This window comes from Bidens hawaiensis, unplaced genomic scaffold (genome assembly GCF_021521415.1).
Source record: "Bidens hawaiensis isolate Kalapana, Puna unplaced genomic scaffold, B.hawaiensis_p1.1 tig00001463_1, whole genome shotgun sequence".
NCBI lineage: Eukaryota > Viridiplantae > Streptophyta > Magnoliopsida > Asterales > Asteraceae > Bidens > Bidens hawaiensis.
The window spans coordinates 736,703-757,606 of NW_027491083.1; the positions used below are offsets into that span (position 1 = coordinate 736,703).

A 20,904-nucleotide genomic window follows, 5' to 3' on the forward strand; every position below is an offset into this window, starting at 1 on the left:
CTCTATCTGTAATTTGCTAGCTTCAATTCGACAATTAAGCTAGGTAATTACCTGTTATTCCAATTCTGATAATTAAACAAAATGATACCTGATCTGATGTTTTATGGATGAAATTAGGTTAGTTCGTAATGGAATTAATGAGTTTTTGGTCATTTGATTTCTACAGGCAGAGGTATTCAGATTTGTCATATATGATTGGATGCGGATCTGATTTGAAGTAAGACTTGGATTACTATTATTATTATTATTATTGTTATTATTATTATTATAGCGAGATGGCGGCGGCTGTAGGTCGGGCGTATTCTTCAAGCAGCAATGGGAGTAGTCTTGCCGCTAGTGATCAGGTAGTTACTCAACTCTTTACTAGATCACTTAATAACAGTAATAATGCAAGCATCAAGTACCTACTTTGAGTCGTGCAGTGCGATGCTTGAACTTCCGGTTGCAATGAACATAGTTAAGCTAAATGGTTCAGCTTCAGTCACTCTGATTTTGTGCTGCTCTATGCCTCTTGTGATTTTAGAGGAAGACTGTATTCTTATGCCTATATGAATGCCGTATTAAGATTAAGTTGTACTTTCTTTCTGATTTGGATATGCCATGGGGGTGTTGGTATAACTGCACAATTCTCTCAAGTCTTTTTTCTAATTTTTTTTTTATTAAGGCAGATTGTTTGAGAAGAAATGATATATATTAATAGCTCATAGTGTGTGGTATCCTATTGTTCTTTCTGTTGTTATAACAGTAGCACTTAATTAATGTTAACCAATTGAATATCAAGACTGAAACTTGACTGCTTTGAAACTGATATGAAAAATATTAAAGTGCTTCAAACTGCTGAGCTATGCTGCTATGGGATATTAGAGGAAAAAGAAATATTAAGATGGCTTGAAATATCTCAAATTAAGGGGGGGCAAAAACAAGTTTAGTTGTGGTTTGTTATATCTTACAACTATTGACAATTTCATTATTCCTTTACCAAATGCAGGATAGAAATGGGGATACTAGACCTCATGATATAGAGCCTGCTACTCCACAATCAATCATAAAAATGGGCTCAAGGTCAGTTTAATTACTTCCTGCAATTTGTTCCTAGTTATTTAATTTGAGTAATTATTATACAGTTGTTCATTGTAGTATGTATGTCTCTCTCTCTCCTACTGAATGTATCCATCTTGTTTATTTGCCCAAAATGGAGTGTCCTTTTGCAAGTGGATAGTTATATATATGCATAATGTATATTCTTTTTATCCTTTCCATCTTTTTTATGGTTTAACTCGGAGTTCCATCCATATTTTCATGCTTTGTGTTCAGAATAATCCTTGTCAAGTGTACCTATAGATTGCTAAATTTGCAAGCATGTGAACCATAGAATAACAGCTAATGCAGAATATGAGTTTTAAGTTGGAATATTTTGATTTCATAAATCTAGGTAGCCAATTAACTCTATTTAATTTGAGTCCCAATCAAAAGAATACTTTTTTTTTTTGTAATGGAGAATAATGTAATATATGATGTCATAACTTTCTATTGCAGACCACAGTTTCTGTAATGAGAATTTGTACAATCTTGTTAATCATACAGACCAATAGTTTCAGAAGTTTTTTGCCGCTTTTGTTTAGTCATCTTTTGCATACACTTCTTAAACTATTTGTGGTAAAGCATGGGTAGTTTTTAATGTTTACTTTAGCTTTAGTTAAAGTACCGGTGTATACTTTCCAATATGTAACGGTTAACAAATGAGACATTGGCCTTGCAAAAGTAAATGACTGTGAATATTTTCCAATTCAGATATTCCCTGCTGATATTTAGTTTGATTTTGAATATATTTCTCCTGAAAGATTATAAAGTTCTCATGTAATTGCCAAACTCTAGCTAATAGATGAGCAGACTACATGCATTGCAACCAGTTTGATGCATCATCCCATAATTGCACATTTTTTTTAATGTGACGTTCCAGCGTATTATATATAAGATTTTTTTTTTGAATTTTAAAAAATTGAGGCCATGATAGGCCAGCTGTATATTTGTTGAGTGTTCTCTTTTCTGCATGCAGAGGTGGCAGTAACATGGAGGATCCAGATGGGACATTAGCAAGCGTTGCCCAATGCATCGAGCAATTGCGACAAAGTTCATTATCTACACAAGACAAAGGGTATAACTTAAAGCAGTTGCTGGAGCTGATAGATACACGTGCAAATGCATTTAGTGCTGTTGGTTCTCATTCTCAAGCAATTCCAGTATTAGTCTCTCTTTTAAGATCAGGGTCACTTGGAGTCAAGATGCAAGCAGCAACTGTTTTAGGCTCATTGTGCAAGGAAAACGAGCTACGGGTAAAAGTATTGCTCGGTGGCTGCATTCCTCCGCTTCTCGGTCTTTTGAAGTCAACTTCAGTAGAAGGAAGAATCGCAGCTGCAAAGACCATTTATGCTGTTTCTCAAGGTGGAGCAAAAGATCATGTTGGGTCCAAAATCTTTTCCACTGAAGGGGTTGTGCCAGTTTTGTGGAAGCAGTTAGAAAAAGGGTTCAAAGGTGGACACTTAGTTGATGATTTGTTGACTGGAGCTTTAAGAAACCTTTGCAGCAGCACTGAGGGGTTTTGGTCTGCAACAATCCAAGCTGGCGGAGAGGATATACTTGTAAAGCTACTTACAGCTGAAGAATCCAGCACTCAAGCAAATGTTTGTTGCCTTCTGGCATCCATGATGATGGATGATGCAGCTGTTTGTAATAGGATAATAGATGCTGAAGCTACAAAACTACTTCTAAAGCTATTGGGCCCCGGTAATGAAGCTCCAGTAAGAGCACAAGCAGCAGCTGCTTTAAAATCACTTTCAGCTCAGTGCAAAGAAGCAAGAAAGGATATTGCAAGTTCTAATGGTATTCCTTCTCTTATCAATGCTACAATAGCTCCTTCAAAGGAATTTATGCAAGGTGAGCATGCACAAGCCTTACAGGAAAATGCAATGTGTGCTCTTGCTAATATTTCTGGAGGTTTATCTTATGTAATCTCGAGCCTTGGTCAAAGTCTTGAATCGTGCACTTCACCTGCACAGATAGCTGATACATTAGGGGCTTTAGCTTCTGCTCTTATGATATATGATGCCAAAGCAGAAACTAGCAAAGCATCGGATCCTACAGATGTTGAGTTGACTTTAATCAAGCAGTTTAAACCGAATTTACCCTTTTTGGTTCAAGAACGCACGATCGAAGCTCTTGCAAGTTTGTATGGAAACACTATACTCTCAAGAAGACTTGCTAATGCTGACTCGAAACGCTTGTTGGTTGGTTTAATCACAATGGCAACTAATGAAGTTCAGGATGAGTTGATAAAATCTCTACTTATCCTCTGCAAAAATGAAGGTAGTTTGTGGTATGCTCTTCAGGGTCGAGAGGGAATTCAGATGTTGATTTCTCTTCTTGGGCTTTCATCAGAGCAGCAACAAGAGTGTGCTGTTGCATTACTTTGTCTTTTGTCCAATGAGAATGATGACAGCAAGTGGGCCATCACTGCTGCCGGTGGCATACCGCCACTTGTTCAAATTCTTGAAACTGGATCTGCAAAAGCTAAAGAAGATTCTGCAACGATTCTTGGGAATCTCTGTAATCACAGCGAAGATATACGAGAATGTGTTGAGAGTGCTGATGCTGTTCCTTCTTTGTTGTGGCTATTAAAAAACGGAACCTCAAATGGGAAAGAGATTGCTTCAAAGACTTTAAACCACTTGATTCACAAAACAGACACAGCAACTATAAGTCAACTTAATGCATTGCTAACCAGTGATCTTCCAGAATCTAAGGTTTATGTTCTGGATGCTTTAAAAAGTTTGCTTTCTGCGGTCCCACTTACTGATTTATTGCGTGAAGGTAGTGCTTCAAATGATGCAATCGAGACAATTATCAAGATTTTAAACTCTCCAAAAGAAGAGACTCGTGCCAAGTCAGCAGCGGCTCTTGCTGGCATCTTTGATACTCGAAAGGACTTGCGTGAAAGCAGCATTGCTGTAAAGACTCTTTACTCTGTGATGAAGCTCTTAAATTCTGAATCTGAGTACATATTGGCAGAAACTTCTGGATGCCTTGCTGCAATATTTTTATCCATAAGAGAAAACCATGACATGGCAGCTGTTGCTAGAGATGCACTAACTCCATTGCTAACACTTGCCAACTCATCAGTTGTCCAAGTTGCAGAACAGGCTCTCTGTGCATTAGCAAACCTTTTGTTGGACTCTGAAGTTTCAGAAAATGTTGTCCCTGAAGAGTTCATTATGCCTGCTACTAGAATTCTACATGAAGGTAATGCAACGGGTAGGACCCATGCAGCGGCAGCAATTGCTCGGCTTCTTGACTCACGTCAAACAGATTCCGCCTTAACGGACTATGTGAATCGCAGTGGAACGGTTCTTGCACTTGTATCTTTCATCAAATCCACTGATTGTGGATCTGCTGCCATGTCAGAGGCACTAAATGCACTCGCTATTTTGTCAAGATTAAAAGGCTCATCTGGGCACATCAAACCTGCATGGACAGTTCTAGCTGAATCTCCAGATAGCATAAGCCCCATCGTGTCATGCATTGCTGACGCAACTCCTCAATTACAAGACAAGGCGATAGAAATATTGTCAAGGCTTTGTCATTCACAGTGTGTAGTTCTTGGAAACGCAATCACAAGTAGTTCTGGTTGCATTTCATCTATTGCAAATAGGGTCATCCATTCTTCAAATCCAACTTTGAAAACTGGTGGAACTGCACTCCTTGTTTGTGCCACAAAAGTCAATATTCAAAGTGTTGTTGAGAATCTCCAAGAAGTGCAACTGCATACGCGTCTAATTCGATCACTTTTTTCAATGCTAACTTTGCCAAAAGGTTCTCATTTGGGAGATATGGAGGATAAAGGTTTTGTTAGTATCTACAGAGGTTCTGAAGAAGCAATGGCTGGTGAAAAAGAGACCAGTACATCAGTTATATATGGCACTAATATTGCTATATGGTTACTATCTGCTATTGCTAGTTATGATAACAAAAGTAAAGTTGAAATTGTGGAGGCTGGAGCTGTAGAAATCCTTACTGAGAGAATCTCTCAGTGTTTGTCGCAGTATGGTCAGGTACAACCTAAAGTTTGTTAATTTCGTGTGATTCAAATTGTAACCAAATTTCTTGATGTTTTTCTTTTTAATTTATATTCCAAGCCTTCCAGATTTTCTTACATAATGCATAATTGCAGTATACATTGCTCTCATTCCTTTGTTAACCTGTAAACGGACCAACGGTGAGAAGTTTGTTTATTTTCTTTTATTTAATAAACAAACAAACATGAATAAAATTTTTGTTCATTTAGTTATATGAACGGAAGTGAATACATGTCTCATTCATTCATTTATGCTCGTGAAAGTTCATTTATGTTTCTTAATTTACATTTGTTTTAAGTTTGCCTAATTATATATTATTTTATTAGGCCCATTACCATTTAGTCTAGCTGTATGAATTTAAGCATCACCCAGTAAATTTAGTCTAGATTTATTTATCGTTTAGACCCATCAGACTGATGCTCACGTTTACTTTTAATTGGTTCTGGGAAAGTTATGTTCGTTCATCTGTCTTCAGCTATATTTAGTTATATTTGTTCAACTGTCTTCAGTTATATTCGTTTTTATGTTCGTTTACACTGTAAACAAACGTGAACACGTTTTTTGTCTTAACGAACGAATACGTGCATGTCCTGTTCATGTTTGTTCGGTTTGTTGACAGGCCTATTCCTATGCATCTTTGGCAAATCCACATTGCCTAATGTTTGATACTCAACAATTGGTACCATGAATGTTTAATAATTTTTTTTCATGCAGTTTGACGGTTACGAGGATAATAGCATCTGGATATGTGCACTACTACTGGCGATTTTGTTTCAAGACAGAGATATCATACGCGCAAATGCGACAATCAAAGCCATACCGACCCTTGCTAATTTATTGAGGTCAGAGGAGCCGGCCAACAGGTATTTCGCAGCACAAGCTACCGCAAGCCTAGTCAGCAACGGAAGCAGGGGAACCCTTTTGTCAGTTGCCAACTCCGGAGCCGCAGTCGGTCTCATTTCACTTCTTGGATGTGCTGATGCTGATATACATGATCTTCTAGAGTTATCAGAAGAGTTTTCTTTGGTTCCTTACCCTGAGCAGACTGCTCTTGAAAGGTTATTCAGAGTTGATGATATTAGAGTCGGTGCTACTTCTAGAAAGGCAATACCAGCTCTTGTTGATCTACTCAAACCCATTCCCGACCGTCCAGGTGCACCGTATCTGGCACTCGGGCTACTAATTCAGCTCGGAAACGACTGCCCTTCAAATACGATTGCTATGGTTGAGTCTGGTGCGTTAGAAGCATTAACAAAGTATCTTTCACTGGGCCCACAAGAAGTTGCAGAGGGAGCTGCTACTGAATTACTCGGTATCCTATTTAGCACTGCTGAAATAAGGAGACACGAGTCAGCATTTGGTGCTGTGAGTCAGCTCATAGCTGTGTTAAGAATGGGTGGAAGGGGTGCCCGATATAGTGCTGCTAAAGCACTCGAGAACGTGTTTTGTGCTGACCATATTAGAAATGCAGATTCTGCTAGACAAGCGGTTCAACCATTGGTGGAAGTTTTAAATACTGGGCTGGAGAAAGAACAGCATGCTGCTATTGCTGCATTAGTTAGATTGCTGAGTGATAATCCATCAGGGGCTCTTGCTGTTGCAGATGTTGAAATGAACGCGGTTGATGTTCTTTGTAGGATTCTTTCTTCTAATTGTTCAATGGACCTGAAAGGTGATGCTGCAGAGTTGTGTTGTGTACTTTTTGGAAATACAAGAATCAGATCCACCATTGCTGCTGCTCGGTGTGTGGAACCATTGATCTCGCTGCTTGTGTCTGAGTTAAGTCCAGCTCAGCATTCGGTTGTACGTGCACTTGAAAGACTTGTGGATGATGAAAATTTGGCAGAGTTAGTTGCTGCGCACGGTGCGATAATACCTCTTGTAGGGTTACTCTATGGCAGAAACTATATGCTTCATGAAGCAAGTTCTAGAGCTCTTGTTAAATTAGGAAAAGACAGACCTTCGTGTAAGATGGAAATGGTGAAAGCTGGTGTGATTGAGTGTGTACTTGATATCCTACATGAAGGACCACCAGATTTCCTGTGTGCTGCGTTTGCTGAATTGCTTAGAATACTAACCAACAATGCTACTATAGCAAAAGGTCCATCTGCCGCAAAAGTAGTTGAACCGTTTTTCATGTTGCTGACTAAGCCAGAGTTTGGACCTGATGGTCAACATAGTGCTTTGCAGGTCCTGGTAAACATCTTGGAGCATCCACAGTGTCGTGCGGACTATTCTTTGACCTCTCACCAAGCCATTGAACCGCTCATCCCGTTACTTGATTCACCTGCTCCAGCTGTCCAGCAGTTATCAGCCGAGCTTTTATCTCATCTGCTTCTAGAAGAACATTACCAAAAAGATCCTATTTCACAGCAAGTAATCGGCCCGTTAATGCGTGTTCTCGGTTCTGGTATTCCCATTTTGCAGCAACGAGCTGTGAAGGCTCTTGTCAGCATTGCAGTGACGTGGCCTAATGAGATTGCAAAAGAGGGCGGTGTTGCTGAGCTGTCAAAAGTCATATTACTTGCTGATCCTTCTCTTCCTCACACATTATGGGAGTCTGCTGCTGCTGTTTTATCTAGTATTCTACAGTTCAGTTCTGAGTTTTATCTAGAAGTACCCATTGCAGTGTTGGTACGGTTACTTCGTTCAGGCTCTGAAGCCACAGTTATCGGTGCGTTAAATGCTCTTCTAGTACTTGAAAGTGATGATTCCAGTAGCTCGGTAGCCATGGCAGAAAGTGGTGCAATCGAGGCTCTTTTGGAACTTCTGAGGTGTCATCAATGTGAGGAAACCGCTGCAAGGTTGTTGGAAGTTCTATTAAACAGTGTTAAAATCAGAGAAACTAAAGCAACCAAGTTAGCTATCTTACCACTTTCACAGTACCTTTTGGACCCGCAAACTCAAGCTCAACAAGCTAGATTATTAGCAACTCTTGCTCTTGGAGATTTATTTCAAAACGAGACACTGGCGCGATCGGCTGATGCGGTTTCAGCGTGTCGTGCTTTGGTGAATGTGCTTGAGGATCAACCTTCAGAAGAAATGAAAGTTGTGGCTATTTGTGCTTTGCAAAATCTTGTTATGTATAGTCGGTCCAATAAAAGAGCAGTTGCAGAAGCTGGAGGGGTCCAAGTTGTACTTGATCTGATTGGTTCAAGTGATACAGATACATCAGTCCAGTCAGCAATGTTTATTAAGCTTCTGTTTTCTAACAATACGATCCAAGAGTATGCATCTAGCGAGACCGTCAGAGCTATAACTGGTAAATTAGATCATTACTTTTACTTCATTACAGTTTTTTTCCCCATATTTACACTGGAATTACATTATAATTATGTTCTAGCTAGTACTACATGTGCAAATGGTCAAAATGTTTTTTATAAAGTATACCAGGGTGTGCATGGGCCGGTTTTGGGCTCAAACTGAACCAAAAACTGAATATTCAATTTGAGTTTTTAAACCGTCTGGTTTCGTTTTTTTTTGTTTTTATTGTTTGGGCTTGAAATTTTTGTCCAAAAAACTTGGCCCAAAATAATGAATTTGGGCCTACAACTTTGTGTCTAAATCTTTTTGTTAGTTAATGATTATTTGCTTATTATACGTTTGAACTAATATATTAGGGTTACACTATTTATTAAATTCTTATAAATTACTTTACACTCATAATAAAAAATGAAAAACCATAAATTCTGTTCAGTTCAGTTTTTCGATTTTAGTTGCATGCAAAACTGAAGCCGAACCAAAAATTTGCTTTTTTCGAAATCGTGAAACCAAACTGTCGGTTTTTGCTTGGGTTCGGTTATGTAGGTTCCAGATAACTTTTTTCGGTTTCATGCACACCATTTCTCTAGCAATTCTAATATAAATGATCTAGTAGTACAGAGCAAGACATTTGTTTCGGTAGTTTATGCACTGTCAAAACAAATCAGCATAATAGAAGTTAACTTCGAAACGATTAATTAATTAGATGCAGGTGAGCAAAAGTAATAACTGTAATATAAAACATGTAAACCATGTATTGAGTACCAAATTACAAAATTTGTAAAGCATGTAATATCCTGTGAAATAATTCAATCTCTTATTATCAAATGGTGGCGCAGCTGCTATCGAAAAGGATTTATGGGCAACAGGAACTGTGAATGAGGAGTATTTAAAAGCCCTAAATGCACTTTTTGGAAACTTCCCACGGTTAAGAGCCACAGAACCGGCAACCTTAAGCATTCCACACTTGTTTTCATCGCTCAAAACCGGATCAGAAGCAACACAAGAAGCTGCATTGGATGCATTATTTCTTCTGAGGCAAGCTTGGTCTGCATGCCCTGCTGACGTGTCCAGATCCCAATCAAATGCTGCTGCAGATGCAATACCCTTGTTGCAGTACTTGATCCAGTCGGGCCCACCCCGGTTTCAAGAAAAAGCTGAGCTTTTGTTGCAGTGCTTACCCGGGACATTAACTGTAATAATTAAACGTGGAAATAATATGAAACAGTCGGTTGGAAACCCGAGTGCTTACTGTAAACTTACACTCGGCAGCACTCCATCAAGGCAAACCAAGGTATGATCTAGATGTAAGATAATGAAATACTGAATTGCATCATTGAATAACAATTTATATATATTACAAGGAAGCCTTAGAAACTATGATTTCAATACATTCCAAAACCAAATACTTAACCCTGTATCACCAACTTTTTAACTGACACTAGTATCGGATATTTGCTTTTCAGGTTGTCTCTACGGGCCCTAATCCCGAGTGGGACGAGAGCTTTGTGTGGTCCTTTGAAAGTCCTCCAAAAGGCCAGAAGTTACATATCTCGTGCAAAAATAAAAGCAAGATGGGGAAGGTAAGAGTTTCAACATAAGCTAGTTGGAAAACCGAGATCAATAAAAATTGTCATATGATTGCATAAAATTTTATATTACAATCGTAATTAAGGGGTGTGCATAGGTCGGTTTGGACTGATTTTGATCTAAAACCCAACAAATTTTGGTTTTGAAAAGGCTCGGTTTTGGTTATTCTGGGTTCCAGTTTTCGTTTTTTTCGGTTTTGCTATATAGACTTGAATTTTTTGGGCCATGAAAATAAAATGGTCCAAAATAATAAATTTAGGTCTAATTGTTTTTGTTAGTTAACAATTAATTGATTATTATACATTTGGGCTAGAAATATGGGTTACGCTATTTATTAAATTCTTATAAACTACTTAAAGATCAAAATAAAAAATGAAAATCCATAAATTTGGTCCATTTCATTTTTTTTTGGTTTTAATCACATACGCAAAAACAGGAGAACCAAACCGTTGTCTTTTTTGGGCTTGGTTATTTTGGTTATTTTGGTTTCATGCATACCCCTAATCATAATTTTGTTTTTTTCCGTTTTAATGTGTCACTTGTTTCCTTTATGGCATAACTTTTAATATATTTCACTCGTTAGAGATAAAGCACACAAATCAAGTCACTCATAAGCTAACAATTTTTTTAAAACATGCAGAGTTCATTTGGCAAAGTAACGATCCAGATTGACCGAGTTGTGATGTTGGGTGTAGTGGCGGGCGAGTACACTTTGTTGCCCGAGAGCAAAAGTGGGGCCTCAAGGAATTTGGAAATAGAATTTCAATGGTCAAACAAGTAACATACCATCAAGCCCTGTTTGTTTATAATTCCTTTTGAAAGATTTGTGATCGTTCTGTTTTGTAGATTTCAACGTATAGCTTTGATTTATTTTACTCGTGTTGTAAACTAGTACGTTTGGCTTCGGTTTTTTATGTCATTGCTTGTGAGATGTGAGGTGCTTTTAAACTTTATTTGACAATTGTTACCAAAGTAACGAGAACGTTGTTGATGAATTATATATTATATTGTGGTTATTTATCATTGCTTCACATTTTGTTTTTTGATGTTGAGATGTTTAGTTACAAGTTTATTGTCTTCTAATGTAATTTGATAATAATATGGAAGTACATTTGTGTTTTCTAGCTAGATTTATTGATGTTCTTGTGAACAGTAGTGAACCCTCAACCACCTGACAATAAACAACCTCACATTCTTTTTGGCAGATAGATTTCCATCAATAACTTCTTTCTAAATTTAGTATGTCTACACTAGCTTCAAACTGAAATTTAGAAAGAATAAGGAATTTGAACCGCATTTGAAGGGTAATCGGTTTAAAGCTAGTGTAGACATACTAAATTTAGAAAGAAGTTACTGATGGAAATCTATCTGTCAAAAAGAATCTGAAACCAAACCTCCAAAATACCCGAAGAAAATATCACAATAATAATAATAATCTACCTCTCTCTACCCCCCCCCCCCCAAACACCCAAAAAAAAAAAGTAATAAAAATACAATCAACATATCATTGCCTCCAAGCCCCTTGTGTTGTGCAATCCACGTTTCTTATAGTTCCCAAGGGTGCAAACCAATTTAACGATCATTTGGTGCACCCTATATATCGAACCATGGCTCGAGCCATGGTCTTGATATTGATCACATGCTTTTGTGTGTTTTTAGCCACCAAGTGTGTCTATTGTTTAGGCGTGAATTGGGGTACTCAGGCATCCACACCTCTGGACCCTAAATATATCGTTCAGATTCTTAAAGACAATAAGATAAAGAAGGTGAAGCTTTTCGATTCAGACCATTGGACCGTTGGTCATTTTGCTGGAACGGGTATCGAAGTCATGCTTGGTATCCCTAACCTTAATCTCAAAGAATTTAGCGATGATTTTGGCGCCGTCCAGGATTATATCAAAGAAAATGTTAGCGATCATTTGCGTGATCATGGCGGTGTTAATATCAAGTAAGGCCAACATATACGTACGTACATTTCTACATGCATATACGGCATCCTTTAAAAAATTTGTGGCCCGTTTGAAAAAACTCGCTTGAAATGTGCTCATTTGTAAACGAGCCAAGCCATCTCAATTTGTAAACAAGCCAAGCCGACTCGGTTTGTAAACCAACCGAGCTTGAGCCAAAATAAGCTCAACTCATTATGCTATTTAGCTGGCTTGTTTAAATTAAACCCCAATTATTAATACGTAGAAAAATAACACAAATTCAGTAGATATTTAAATTATGGATTTTCTAATTTATGAATTCTGTCCAATGTTTATCTTTATGTTAAAAATATTACTTTTTAATAATATATACATATCAATATGCGTAAAAAATTTATAATTACCTTCTACAATAAATAAGCTGGCTAAAGCTTTTTATGAACTGTATTTATGCTCAATATTTTGTTCATTAAGATGAACAAGCCCAGCTAATCTCAAAATGATTTAGCTCGACTTGTTTACAGCCCTACATATATGCACACACTTATGCATGCGCGTATACATGCATATGCACATTTCGCAATGTGTTATATATGATGATGAAAATAAACTAATATATACAGGTATATAGCAGTTGGTAACGAGCCATTTTTAAAAGCATACAAAGGAGCCTTTGAGAAAACCATATTCCCAGCCCTGAAAAACGTACAAAGAGCTCTCAACAAAGCCGGTCTAGGCCACAAAATCAAAGCCACCATCCCTCAAAACGCCGACGTCTATGACTCCGGCACCGTGGGTCCCTCAGCCGGCAACTTCCGTCCCGAAATCCGAGACGTGATGGTCAAAATATCAAGATTCCTAGACCAACACAACTGCCCATTCATGGTCAACATCTACCCTTTCCTTAGCCTCTACGAAAACGAGGATTTCCCCATCGAATTCGCGTTCTTCGAAGGCAGTGGCAGAGGCGTCCAAGACCAAAATATACGGTACACCAACATGTTCGACGCCAACCTCGACACGCTAACGTATTCGCTTACGAAAGCGGGTGTTAGCGACATCAAAATCATTGTGGGGGAGATCGGGTGGCCCACAAACGGACATAAACAAGCGAACATTAAAATGGCACAAAAGTTCTACCATGGCTTATTAAAAAAGCTAGCAAGTAAAAATAAAGGGACACCATTACACCCGGGCTACATAGAAGTTTATCTTTTCAGTTTAACCGACGAGAATAAAAAGAGTATTGCTCCGGGGTACTTCGAACGCCACTGGGGAATATTTCACTACGACGGGCAACCCAAGTTCCCTATAGATTTCTCCGGTGAAGGCAATGAAAAGATGCCAGTGGGTGGTAAACATGTCAAGTATTTGGAAAACCAATGGTGCATGTTGAATGATGACATGAAGAATTTGAGTAGGGTTATGAGTGACTTGGAGTTTGCTTGTAGTTTGAGTGATTGCACGAGTTTGTCGTCTGGATCGACGTGTAGTAGTTTGAGTGAACGGGAGAATGTGTCGTATGCGTTTAATATGTATTTCCAGATGAGTCAGCAGAGTGTGGAGGCTTGCGAGTTTAACGGGGCTGCGAAGATTACCACCAAGAATTTGTCGACCAGCGAGTGTCTGTTTCCGGTGGAGTTGATGAGTGGTGGTTGCCGGAACATGGTCGGAATTAGTGTTGTAGCTGGTTTGTTCAGCTTGTTGGTGTTATTGTAAAGTGTAGTGTTATGTGTGTAGATGCTTTTGGTAACTCAAACCGCAAAAGTTTGTAGAGGAAACACTCAACAAATCATTTGTGAATTATCTGGTCTGACTTCGTTTATGTTCGTTCGTTCATATATTAAATGAAGAAGCATGAATACAAATGTAGAAAGTTAGGAAAGGGGTAGTTCGGTTTTAATGAAATAATGACTTTGTTAAACTATTTTTTCACAGCTTATAAAAGTAAATGCAAATAGGTAAAGAGTTTAGGGATAGATATGGCATAACCGATTTATAGAGGTTTAAATGAATATTAACTAATTCACTCTATGTTCGCTCCCCAATCTGCCGGTCAAGAGTTTTCTTCATTGTCGTCTCCTTAAATGGTTGTGATCACCTATACAATCATCTCACTCTTCAAAAGAAGTGATCACCTTTTTCACTAGATAAACAAAGTTTCTAGCTTCACATTCTCCAATATGTTCACTATGCCAAGATACTGAACCCTCTCAAATACTATAATGTAATCTCTCAATGAAGATAAACTTTGTATTGAGATATAATTTCCCAACCCAATACAAAACAACACTATATCAAGATAGTATGCTCCACTCTCATATCATCAACAAACTGATTAATCACCACTTATAAAATGCAAAAATAACCTCTAGTGATGACCCCTCAAATACACAATGTAAGTTGGTGCTTGAAAAAGTTTTTTTTTTCTCAAACTTTAATCTCTTCTACAAATAATTTATAGTTTGAATTCTTCTTTGTGAAGACTTGTGAATGCGCAAGTCTTCTATTTATAGCTAATCATGTGAAATGTTAAGAATGCTGGCTGATGTCTTGACGGTCGATTCAATCGATCATGGACTACTAGTCCTCTTCACCTTGGTATTGTGAATGTGAATGTTGTTTAATGTTATTATCTAGATTTTTGCCTTCAATTGTAGATTCTTCACATATGGGAAAGCGCCACTTTCACTTCCCACTTATCCTAGTAACTAATGTTAATGTATCGTTTTGGCTTTTTGGTCCTTGTATTAATGTTTTTTTGGTATTAGATAATGTATAAGGGTTATTTTAGTAAATAATGTAAAGACTCATTCGTTAGTGTTATAATAACAAATGAGTCTGCGTGATTTGGTCTTATTCGTTAAGGTTGTTTAACAAATGAGTTAACGTATGAGAGTTAATGTATGCAATCCATTCGTTATGGTTTGTATAACAAATGGCATGTCGAAGTGTCGAACGAATGAGTCGTCTCTTATATATACCCCTGTAGCCTATTTTCTAATTAACGAAGTTCATTCCTTAAAGTAACATAATGTTACGCTGCCCAATTGTTCTCTCAACTCACACACTTGGTTCATTAACGTAATCGTCCATTCCATAATGTAAATCACATCTAATCGTATTCATATCACAAGACTAGATCCATGATTAATTTGCAATATTGATTAACTTCTTTTAATTATTTTATTAGGAAAATAAAGAAGAGCACGTCACCCCCATTACGTATGTTTATCCCAAAATAGTAGACGTAGTTTAGATACATACTTATCCTATCCATAGCAATATCATAAGCCCATTGACTTAGTCTTGGTCAACACAGTGTGAATGTGATTTATTAGAAGAGAAGCAGAAATTGTACAGAAGATACGTGATAATAAAAGTATACCAGAGTGCATTTACGTTGAAGCAAATAAAAAGTGATCGTTTTTAGAATCATTGTTTACCAGCAAAGACGTAAAAGCTAAAAAGAATAAATAAAAGAAAGCAAACTCAATTATGAGAAAAATCAACTCCCCCGATGATCATCTCCAATATATCCGATTCCTATCCATTTTATTGATTTTGAAAATACAGATTAGGTTCATTAATCGGTCTAATACCGCGTTCCTAATATAACTTAAATAAAACAAAGACTAAAATTCATCAACTACAAAGATTAATGTCTCGTTTGATTAAGTAAGCGAGTCTAGAATATGACTTCCCACTTACCTTAACCACTCATTATGGGTACGTTAACTCATGTGATGTGGACAATAAACCTAATTGAAGGGGAAAATAAAAAAATAAAAAAAAAGAAGAAAGAAAACGTCTTTTTATGCACAAACAATTACTACCAACTAGTTTTAGAAATTTGAAAATCCTTGGGTCAATCCGAATCCTTTACAGATAATCATTATCATTATTGATAACGATCTAGAGTATCATGAAACCCAACAAGTAATTGTATATGCGCGTTGCGGTGAGACGGGTTAAATGCATTACATGTTTGAAGCTACTGTACATTACGACGAGTACACGCAGAAGTTGGTCGGTATTGGTTTAATTTGACTCCTCTGTTTGATTATGAATTTTCGATTAGGGCACGCACGTCACATGCCTTTGTGATTTGGAATCACATAATCCCATGATTTCATTTTTTCACATTTACTCTCGTAATTATTCATTATTTGTTTCTTTTGTCAAATATATATGTATGAATGTATGTATGTATGAGTATCTATCTAGACCCATAATACAAATATCAAAACAATTGACCACTACTTTTAAAATTGTATCATCGTTAAGTAAAGCATGATAACTTGAAACATACTATCATTTTTCATTTAAAATTGAATGAATGGTGTCTAAATGAAAATCTCAGTGAAGCTTTGATGCATTGCACTAGATATGTTGAGTTAGTCGCAAATCATGCCCTTTAACTTCAACAGAATGTGCATAAAATTCATAGGTTGTCATAATTTTCATCATTTTTCACTAATATACGTTGAATTTGTGTTTTAAACCGAGTCTAGGGTTGACAACGGGTCAAGTTAGGGCCAGGTATTGGTAATCCGTAATCCCATATCCATACCCGTTTGTAAAACCGTATACCATACCCGGCTCATTACCCGTCGGGTATTGGGCATATCCGTGGGAATCAGGTATACCCCATTGGGATTTTGAAATACATTTTTTATCATTATAATTCTTTTATACCTTTTATTAATACAAAAATTATTACAAATTAAATATAATGCACTCCATATGTATATGCATTACAATAAATAATTTTTTATATAATTATCTAATATATATAAATAAAGAAGTTTGGTGCCGCTAAGCCGTTATTGGGCCACTTGGCGGCACCTAACTTGTCCATGGATTTTTTTGTTTAGTATCGTAACAAACATAACGGAAGCCAACCAAACGTCAATTATGTTTTTTTGTTGTTTTAATTCCGATATCGTAACGAACGTGAAAGAAATCGACCGTATTCGTATAGACTTACTGCCTCAACGCCCGGGACTAACAACGTTCAGGTTTTACCAATGCCTCAGTTTACCGACCGACGCCACCCCATTGGTCCACTCAACGCCCGGGACCGACAACGCTCTGTTTTACCATTGCCCGATCCATTGGTCTGCTCAATTTTTATATTTTATCCTTTTCTTAGCTCCGAACTGTAACAAATGTAGCCGAAACCAACCGAATTGGTGTCCACGCAAGTGGCACTTGGCGGCACCTAATTAGTCCATGAATTTTGTTAGTGTTTTTTATTTGTTTTATTTAGTTGAGTTGCTAACTAACGTAATAGAAACCAAGAAAACGTCATTTTTTTTAAGTTCCGGCACTATAACGAACATGACGGAAACCGATCGAATTTGCCTAGACGCACTGCCTTAACGTCCGTGACCGATAACACTCGGGTTTCAACAAAACGCAAATTTACCAACCGATGTCCCACTGGCATCCACATAGGGGCGCAACAATTGGGCCACTTGGTGACATCATATTAGTCCGTGAATTTTGTTTTTTTTATTTAGTTCAGATAACATAACGAACATAATGGAAATTGACCAAATTAAAGTCAACTTTTTTTACTTTGGTACCAAAACGAACCTGACGGAAACCGACCGAATTCGCGTAGACTCGCTACCTCAATGCACGTGGCCGACAACGCTATGGTTTTACCAATGCACTAGTTTACCAGCCGACACCCCCCCCCCAATTGGCCACTGGTCCACGTCAATTTTTATATATATATATTTTTTCATTTTTAGCTCCTGTTTAGTAACGAACGTAATTGAAACCGGCCGAATTTGTGTCAAATTACCGCCTTAATTGGACCGACAATGCTTGGATTTTACCACACGACCAAATAAACATCGTTTTTTTTATATGTTAATTTGACGCATTAATTTTTTTGGTTTTAACTCTCAAATTTTACCAACGATGTCTATATTGTAACGAACGTAACCCATACCGACCGAATTCGTATCAATTCACTATTGTAAAGCAATGTTGGGGTTTTGACAACTGCCCCGGTAAAAAAACTAGTTTTTTTTATATATATGCTTTACGACCTATAAAATACAAAGTTCGGGTATATGATTCAGGTAAACGGGTATACGTTTTCGGGTAATCGGACGTGGTATCGTCTAATAGTAATACCATACATAAGAAAAAATTTAAATCCTAATCTCATACCCGGCTTATATCCATCGGGTTTGGGCACACCCATGCCATTTTAAATATATGACATACATACAGGTACCTTTTTCCTTGAGTTGGAAAGATGGTACGCTGATGAGTTTCGAAACAATTTGAATGAGAAATTCCCAATTCTATTATAATAAGATGTTCATCATGATCGAACTTACTTAAGAATGGGAGGATGCTTCTCTGACCTTCAACATCAAAGAGGTCCGAGTAGCAACAGCAGCAATGTTGTTACTTCTTCTTCATCACCTAATGAAGCTGTCGATCTCTTCTACCACTCTACACCAGAATTCAGGTATCCCAATTTCTCTTATTCATTCATTTCCTTACCACTTGCTACTAAGTTTATTAGGGTTTAATTTAATTTAATTTAATAGAATAATTTTAGTTCGTTGCTGATTGCCTAATTACAAGTGTTTTTATTATATTTGTGGAATGCTATTCATTTTCTATCATCATATATTGAAATCATTCAAATAATGGTTCTCATTCACATTCTAAAAGTGATTACAATCAAGTATTTATAGACAACTAAACATATACGCTAACTAACTAAACATATACGCTAACTAACTAAACATATGCGTTAACTAACATACACGCTAACTAAACATATACGCAACTACTTATACGCTAGTCAACATATATGTCTTTTTCTGTTTTAACTGTTGTGTATTTTTGCTTCCTGCTTGCGCTTTTGACCACCTAATTTGTCACAATTTACTGTTTTAGAGCTTGTTAAATGCTGCATTATTTTGTGTTGAACTGATAATGGTGATTGTAGTGTTCTAAAATTTCTCCTTTAGTGGCCAAGAGGCTGCATGTTAAATCTAGCATTATGTATGTCTGGATACACACTGCTAAAGGCATAAAACATTATCTTTGGTTCGGGTAAAACCGGGTTTGAGTGAAAATGAGTTTGGGTCAGAACATATCTACCAATTTATAAAATTACTTTGGCTCGGGTCAAAATTGGTTGGACTAGAATTAGCTTAGCTTGAAATGAGTCGTTTTATAAAAGAAGTATCAAGATAGGTTCACCCACTATATTTATTTTATGGCGACTAGTGGTGACAATTATTGGTTGCGGCGACGGAGACCCTGGTGGTGGAGGCTGTGCCAATGACGATGGTGGTGACTGAGGCGGTGGTGTCGGCGATGACGGTAGTGGGATAGAGAAGGTGGCGACGGTACCATTGATTATTGCAGTGGTGGTGTCGGCGATGACGATAGGAGATATCTTCGTGGAGAACGGATACGTGGTTTCATCAAACTCAACATGTCGAGTTGTATGAATGCGGTAAGTAATCGGATACAATAACCTTTGTATTGAGTGCTGTAGCCAATAAAAATACACTAGATATCGTGGATTTCCGTTTATAATCACGTAAGCAATTGAACACTTCGCAAACGAATATACAAAAGTTATTATAGTTAGGGGCGTTATTGGACAGCAAACCAAAAGGAGTCCTGTACTCCTGTTTTCCGAACAGTTTAGTGGAACTGGTTGATAATACGTGCGGCCAAACTAAAAGCATCAACTCATAAAATGTGTGGGCATATACGAGAGCGGGTTCACGGGAACCCACTGAGTTTCGATTTTTATATGGAACACCTATATAAAATATGAGAGTGAACCCACATATATCTTGTGGGTGAACGCACAAACAAAATGAAGCCCTAGCTCAATGGTAAACATCCCTTTTTCCTAATCTAACAACCCAGGTTCAATTCCCACTCTAAGCATGTTTTTATTCTCTTTGTATTGTTTTTACTAGTTAACTTATTAGGATTTTTGCTTATCCAGCCCCCCAGCCCTCTCCACACATTAAACATAGAGAATGGTGGGGCTGTGTATGTTTGAAGGTGGATTCAGAACCTATGTTTGTTAATTGAATTAGGCAATTTTGTTCTTAATTCAAAAGCACGTAGGTTGGGATTTTAATATAGCAAGTCACTTTGTGAAAACTGGATAGAACCAATGTGCAGGTGTATAAAATATGTAATATGCATATTAAAATAATTTGTAATAAAATATTTGTTAAACACTACTAACAGAACAATTCATCTTAAATTCTTAATCTATAAAATGAAGATAGAGAACCAGATATAGCTATCCGTTAGAACTCGTTAAATTTAACCCATTAGAACATGATAGTTATTTTTGTTAAATAATTTATTAGGTTCTCTAGTCCTGAACCGTTGGCTAACCCGTGAGAATCAATAGTAGGCTTCTTAAAAAAACATAAAAATGACAGATGATTCGATTTGTAATGTTTTGATTTTTGGTTAGGCACAAGCATTAATATGTAATTTATATTTCTTTGTCATTTACCGCATTCTTGACCACAATCTTACCAACACAAAAACGTTAAGTAATAATATCATAGGATTAATTATATGGTATTCTGTAATATTAGTTTAACAATACAAACAGTTGAAAAGACTTCAAATTCTACACTATTTGAAATATAAGGTAGCACATTAATTTGACTAGATTTGTAAAACGTATGGTGAATGTTGATCAGATGATATGGGATTAATGTTATCATTAACTAATTATTTTGATTGTAGATTGTTTTTTTCATGCTTCGATGTGAATTTTTCTCGCGATGTTATTATTAATAATGTAAGTGTATCCATCATTTTACCATACTGTGGAACGAAGGCTATATTTAAATTTTAATTTGTAGGCATTATGAATATTAAGAGATATTATGTGTTATTATATCGTAGTTTTATTATGTGATAAACCTTGACCGACCAGAACAGTTGAAACGACCCGAACCGTAAAA

The 20,904-nt window shown here is 37.0% G+C and overlaps 1 protein-coding gene and 1 pseudogene across 1 annotated transcript; both read left to right on the forward strand.

Annotated features, from left to right (window-relative positions):
* The first annotated feature begins 262 nt into the window (after window positions 1-262).
* On the forward strand, window positions 263-10,940 carry LOC143579861 (protein CELLULOSE SYNTHASE INTERACTIVE 1-like). Its single transcript, XM_077063044.1, has 7 exons — window positions 263-344; window positions 989-1,062; window positions 2,057-5,105; window positions 5,844-8,391; window positions 9,230-9,684; window positions 9,857-9,973; window positions 10,621-10,940. Exons 1-7 carry the CDS (start codon window positions 276-278, stop codon window positions 10,759-10,761), a joined length of 6,453 nt encoding a protein of 2,150 aa, XP_076919159.1. The 5' UTR covers window positions 263-275; the 3' UTR covers window positions 10,762-10,940.
* Window positions 10,941-11,587: 647 nt separating this feature from the next.
* LOC143580056 (glucan endo-1,3-beta-glucosidase 8 pseudogene) lies at window positions 11,588-13,627 on the forward strand (annotated as a pseudogene).
* The last annotated feature ends 7,277 nt before the right edge of the window (window positions 13,628-20,904 follow it).

Coding starts and splice junctions, on each gene's coding strand:
- LOC143579861 (XM_077063044.1), top strand. CDS start 276: ATGGCGGCGGCTGTAGGTCGGGCGTATTCTTCAAGCAGCAATGGGAGT. Junction 345..988: donor GTCTTGCCGCTAGTGATCAG/GTAGTTACTCAA, acceptor TACCAAATGCAG/GATAGAAATGGGGATACTAG. Junction 1,063..2,056: donor ATCATAAAAATGGGCTCAAG/GTCAGTTTAATT, acceptor TTCTGCATGCAG/AGGTGGCAGTAACATGGAGG.